We start from the raw sequence: 6,000 nt of genomic DNA, 5'->3' as shown, positions 1-6,000 counted from the left end.
CCAAAACACTGTAGTATAAATAAAGTATTTTAGGATTTACCTTTTCTGTAACAAGAGCTGGGCACTTTAGTCCTAATGACCATGGAACCTGATGGAAGGCATTCCATCCACTTATGTCATGTTTGGTAATACTAGACAATGTCAAGCTTCCAGAGAAGGCAGGCAGCTCACCATGATCTTCTGCTTTAACTCTTCTTTCAGTAGTCTTGTATGAAAGGCTGGAATTTAAATCAGGGAGCATGACTTTCCCTTGATGTTTGTGCAGAAAAAAGCTGCTTGTATGATTTTTCTGCTTTATTTAGTCTAATCTTTAGTACATTCTGTATCTGTAGTCAAGAATACATACACAAGGCAGAAGATAACTAATTTTAATGGCAGTAGGCATTATGGGTAAAACAGCAGTCTCTAATTTCAAAACCTACTGCTCAGTTCTATTTACAGACTTCAACTCCAGTTGGCATATTTTGCTCATTACAGTCTAATTTTTCATGGCCTCTTAACAAACTAATCATATTTCATTAAGGTTCTTTCTCCAAATATTTTGTGTCTTCTGATTTACACCATAACCAATAAATTTGATTTCTCATCTTCAGTATTAGTACTATTTGTTCCTCTATATACGAACAGCACTCATAAAGACCATAGCCTTGCGTTTAATATTACGTTTTGCATATATATATATATATATATAATATGCAGGTAATATTACACATTACAAATAAAGGATCTGAAAATCAAAAGGCATTATCCAGATAATTCTAATAGTTGGCTCTCTCTGTGAATTTTTCATGGCACTGTTTCTATAGTGCCACTGAAAATCCCTCCAGACTGCCTTGGCACTATAGTGCCAGGTTGGTGTGTGGGCAGAGTGGCATATTATCCAGATAGCAATAATGCAGACAATAGTTACGTTGAATATCCATGAATTATTTAACTATCATGGCTGGCATTTTAAATAAATGCAGATCATGGTGTTTAAATATCAGGCCACAAGAAACAAAAAAAGATAATAAAAGCAAAATTCTCAAACTGTTGTATCTTCAGGTAGAGATGATATATTCCCTAAGAAGCTATTTTTATCATTTATTGCAAGCCTGGAGTCACTTTAGGAATTAAACTGACATTCCAATGCCTTAAAACAGTGCTTCCCAATCTTTGTTTGTAGCTATGACCCCATTACTGTGACCAAATAAAATTGTGTGACCCATAAAGGTGTAGAATAATGATGGACCTATGGAGAGCTTGTCTAGGTTGTTGCATGGTGTGACCTCGCCTTTAGCATTGCATTCACTGCTTGCCCCAGGATTGGTAGCATGGAATGTTGCTACTAACTGGGTTTCTGCCAGGTACTTGTGACCTGCATTGGCCACTGTTGGAAGCAGGATACTGGGCTAGATGGACCATTGGTCTGACCCAGTATGGCTATTCTTATGTGACCCCAAAGGCAGGTTTTGTTATCTGCCTTTGGCGTCACATAAGCCCTTTTTGTAATCACTAAGGTTGACAGTCATCATTGTTTAGTTTTACACAATCCGTTGTTACCAGCAAAACAGTTCTAGGTTTTCTGGTATGTTCATTTTCAAGATATTCTTTATCTCCAGCTAGTTTCCCCAAATACTGGAGTCTCCACAATATGAATAAATTTACAACAGGCTGCCTACATAGACACTAATTTATAAAGACATCTGCTAGTGTATGTGGCTGAGCACAAATACTGAATGTAGGCACGATCACTTATATTTGCTCAAGAGCTGCTGTAAATGAAGATGCATTAAGATATTTCACAATATATGTGCATACATGCTAACTCTCCCCCACTCTCCTCAAACTCCACCCCTGTGCATGCCTACCAGCAAAATATATCCCATTATATCATGTTGTGCACTTTTACACCAGTTAATATAAGAGGTTATTTATGAACATATGTCACAACATATACATGGGGAATGACTTTATAAAATTACCTCACATGTGTGTAAGAGTTCCAGTCTCCATCCACCTCTAACAGGACCAAAAGCTGCTAAATCCTCTCTGTATATTTTTTTGTGGGGTCTAACACCATCTGTGAAATACCCTGTATTTAATCAGCTTTGCTTTAGTTTTCGTAAGCAGCTCATATTTAATCTAATTCCTTGCAATTCATCTTCTTACTTTCATTTTCATAGAGACCACACCTTTGCTTTTAAATGGCTGCATTTAAGTAGTTACCAGTTCGCCAAGTCTTGGTAAATGCTACTTTCAGTTCTATTTTTAGTGAGGTAAGTTTTAACAACTTATTATAATTTCTTTTAGTCTATCTAGGCAATTCTTTTGATGGTGGTGGTTAATGCCTGGAATGACCTTCCAAGGGAGGTGGTGGAGACAAAAATGATGATGGAATTCAAATAGGCATGAGATGAACACAAGGGATCCCAAATTATAAAATGGATGGTATTAAAAAAAAAAAACCCCCACCAAAATTTAAATGACTGCAAGTGTGTTGATATGTTGAGTGTGACTGTTGGGCAGACTGGACGGACCATTCAGGTCTTATCTGCAGTCTTCTACTATGTTATTAGGATAGACATTCTTTTCAAACTACTTTTCCCTTGTGCATTTCAAAAAGCTTTAATCATAAGTATAACGCAGGGGCGTAGCCACGGGTGGGCCCTAGTTCACCCAATTTAGGGTCAGGCCCGCCCAGCAGCAGTATTCCCGACAGCGATTCCAGTCGCACCGATTCCCACACGCTGCCTGCCGGCTGCCGCTCAACAATCTCCTTGTAGCTACTAGAGTGCTAACCCGGAAGCCTCTCCTCTGCAGAGGAATGGCAACGCTTATATTCTTAGCAGCATTTGACAATGTCTCCCTTCAGGCAGCCACCATGGAACTCCTCCACCACACTTAATATTTATGCCTCCACCGTAGATGAGCTTGCCTTCTTTAGAGATGTAGCAAACACTGTCTTTCAGCCAGTTAATGAATGGGTCACAATTTTAATTGTCCTCTTGATTTTAGCTCAGACTGTCAGTCATTATGTACAATAAAACCTACTTAAGTCTTGGCTAGCCCTGTGTTCTATGATTTAGAACAATGGGTTAGCAGATCCCTCCTATCTTTTCCACCCAATAGAGCCTACAAATGTTATTCCTCTCCACATCACTCATATTCACGAATTGACTATTTCTTAGTTACCAAGGATAATATCCAAAGGCTACATAGCAACAGAGATTAGTGCCATTGCTAGCTCAGAGCATGTGGCCTAAGTATGACTCTAAACTTGCTTTCACAGAGGCAGTTGAATTTGGGATTACTCTAAGATGATAGCCTATGGAGCTTGGTGTCTTGGGCCACTGCAGACTGTTTTCAGCACCTAATAATTCAGCTGACAGACGAATACATTTTTGATGGGATACTTACAAGGCAACAAGGAGCATTACTATGGGGTATTCCATTGCAAAGAAAACAGAGCATATTAGATTTAAATGATTTGGATGCTGAAATTCCAATTTGGAGTAGGTTAATGGGGGAATATAATCATACAGGCTTCAAAATATCATCATTTATTTATGACATTTATATCCCACATTAACCTGAGTAGAACTCAGGTGCAATGTGGCTTACATAACAATTAGAAAAGCATAAACATGTTCAAAATATATTAACAAAGTAAAATACATAATATAATGTAAGACCAGTAAAACTTGAGTTACAAACAGATGTAATTAAATACTTAGGGGTCCGTTTACAAAGCAGTGCTCGTGGCTGCCCATTCACTAGTGCCAACATGGCCCATTCAAAGTGTAGATACATTTTAAAAGTTTTGAAAATTCATACATTTGAAATAAAAGGACTGAGAAGGTTTTTTTAAGCCAATAATGAACAGTAGATGTTTGATCATTCTAAGCTCTGTAGATCTGTTAATTTAGAGTTCTTTGAAGCTTTTTCTTTCCTTTTATTGAATTCTCATTGTGAGTATATTTCTGAAGTTTAGTGGGTCATCATTTTGATTTTTTGACTTTCATGATTCTACATCCATTTGCATACATTTTTAGTAAAACCTGCTTTAAGTCATGGAGTCACCATAAATATTTACATATATTTCTAATAATTTTCTAGCTAGCAGGAGCACTATAAGACTGGTTTTCAGGTTTGTTCTGTGGAGGCTGGAATGGTTTCTGAAACTTGCTCTGTATCCAGACCCGAGACATTTTGACTTCTTTCTTCCTGTTGACTTTTAACCGCCGATCCACTAGATTTTGAACTTGGTTTAACCCAGCAGAAGTGAAAATATGATATGTCTCACCTGTGTTATCAAAGAAAACATTACAAATTACAGTGACTTAGCTCTGCTTGGAATAAGCTTGTATGTGAATGTGAGGATTTGAGGATTGCTTGCAATTTTAAGATCGTCTTCAAAAGGCAATATGATCATCGACTCAAGGTACTATACAGTAAGAATAAGCAGGACACAGGCAACAATGACAGCAGTAAAAATATTCCAATAATAGTACACATTCATGCTTTCCTCACTGACGCTTCCCCACCCCCCACTGCATAAGGTAGAGAGGGATAGAAGATAGACTACCTTCTTCACTTATGACTTTTTTTCATATATTATATATATATATACACACACACACACACACACAAGTATAAAAGGCCCGTTTTGGTAGGCAATGAAACGGGCACTAGCAAGGTAATCCACCCCCCCCCCCCCCGCAGCGTCCTTCCTGTCTCCCCTGCTCCCCCTGCAGCCACCCATCTGGTCTCAGGACCCCCTCCCCACCAACCCTCCTCTGCCCCTGCAGCCACGCATGTGCAGCGGCCCTCCTCTGTCCCCTGCTCCCCCTGTAGCCACCCATGGCCAGCGACTCTCCTCTCCCCCTGCAGCCACCCATGTCCAGCAACCCTCCTCTCCCCCTGCAGCTACCCATGTCCAGCGACCCTCCTCTCCTTTTCCCTTGCCCCCCCCCGTAGCCACCCATGTCCAGCGACCCACCTCTGTCCCCTGCCCCCACTGCAGCCACCCATGTCCAGCGACCCTCCTCTGCCCCTGCCCCCCTGCAGGTCCCTTCTGTCGCCCCTGCAGCCACCCATCTGGTCTCAGGACCCCCTCCCCTCATCCCTCTTCCCTGCCCCCCCCATGCAGCCATCCATGTCCAGCGACCCTCCTCTCCCCCTGCAGCCATCCATGTCCAGCGACCCTCCCCTCCCCCCTCGGCGCATCACCCAAGCCCCCCCCCCCCCCGGGCACATCAACCCCCTCGCCACCCGCAGCCGCCAATACTAACGCTGTCCGGCCGCTGCTGCGTCTCCTGTTGAGCAGCAGCGGCCAGTACAAAAGAAAAAAGCCAAAAAAGATTTTAAACCTGAAACACGGCTCCGTAGACAGCCATCTGGCAGTGGCTGTCATCTCTGCAGTTGCTCCTCCTCTCCCCTCTGACGTCGCTGCGCTCCTCCGGGGTCTTCCTGCAGGGGCAGTGACGTGGAGGGGAGAGGAGGAGTGGCTGCAGTGACGGCAGTCAATGCCAGATGGCTGTCTATGGCGCCGCGTTTCAGGTTTAAAATCTTTTTTTTTTGGCTTTTTTCTTTTTGTACCGGCCGCTGCTGCTCCACAGGTGAAGCAGCAGCGGCCGGACAGCGCTAGTATTGGCAGCTGCGAGTGGTGAGAGAGTTGATGTGCCCGAGGGGGGGGGTAGGGGCTTTGGTAATGCACCAGGGGGAGGGTCTTGGGTGATGTGTCGAGGGGTGGGGGTAGGGGCTTGGGTGCTGCGCCGAGGGGGGGCACTGAGAGCTGATTGGTAGGCAGGGGGAGGAGTTACTCCTCTCCCTGCCTGGCTCGCGGTTTTGCAGGGTAGGGGCTTGGGTATTGCACCAAGGGGGGGCACTGACAGCTGTTTCCCAGGCTAGGGGAGGCGTAGGGAAACACGCTCCAAGTGTTTCCCTACTCCTCCCCTTGCCTTGGAATCAGCTGTCAGTGACATCACTGACGTCAGTGCATTGTAAACTGCCTAGCAG

General features: G+C 43.4%; 1 protein-coding gene across 1 annotated transcript in view; it reads right to left on the bottom strand.

The window, feature by feature from the left end:
• Positions 1 to 3,676: 3,676 nt before the first annotated feature.
• The window catches only part of LOC115475111 (methyltransferase-like protein 2), a 41,203-nt gene continuing 38,879 nt past the window's right edge, over positions 3,677 to 6,000 (bottom strand). Inside the window, exon 5 of the mRNA XM_030210851.1 lies at positions 3,677 to 4,285. Coding sequence (XP_030066711.1) covers positions 4,095 to 4,285 — 191 coding nt within the window. The 3' untranslated portion in view covers positions 3,677 to 4,094. The remainder of the gene's footprint in view (positions 4,286 to 6,000) is intronic.

Source organism: Microcaecilia unicolor, chromosome 7, assembly GCF_901765095.1.
Source record: "Microcaecilia unicolor chromosome 7, aMicUni1.1, whole genome shotgun sequence".
NCBI lineage: Eukaryota > Metazoa > Chordata > Amphibia > Gymnophiona > Siphonopidae > Microcaecilia > Microcaecilia unicolor.
Note: the sequence above shows the minus strand (reverse complement) of the source record. Positions and strands in the feature narration are given on the sequence as shown.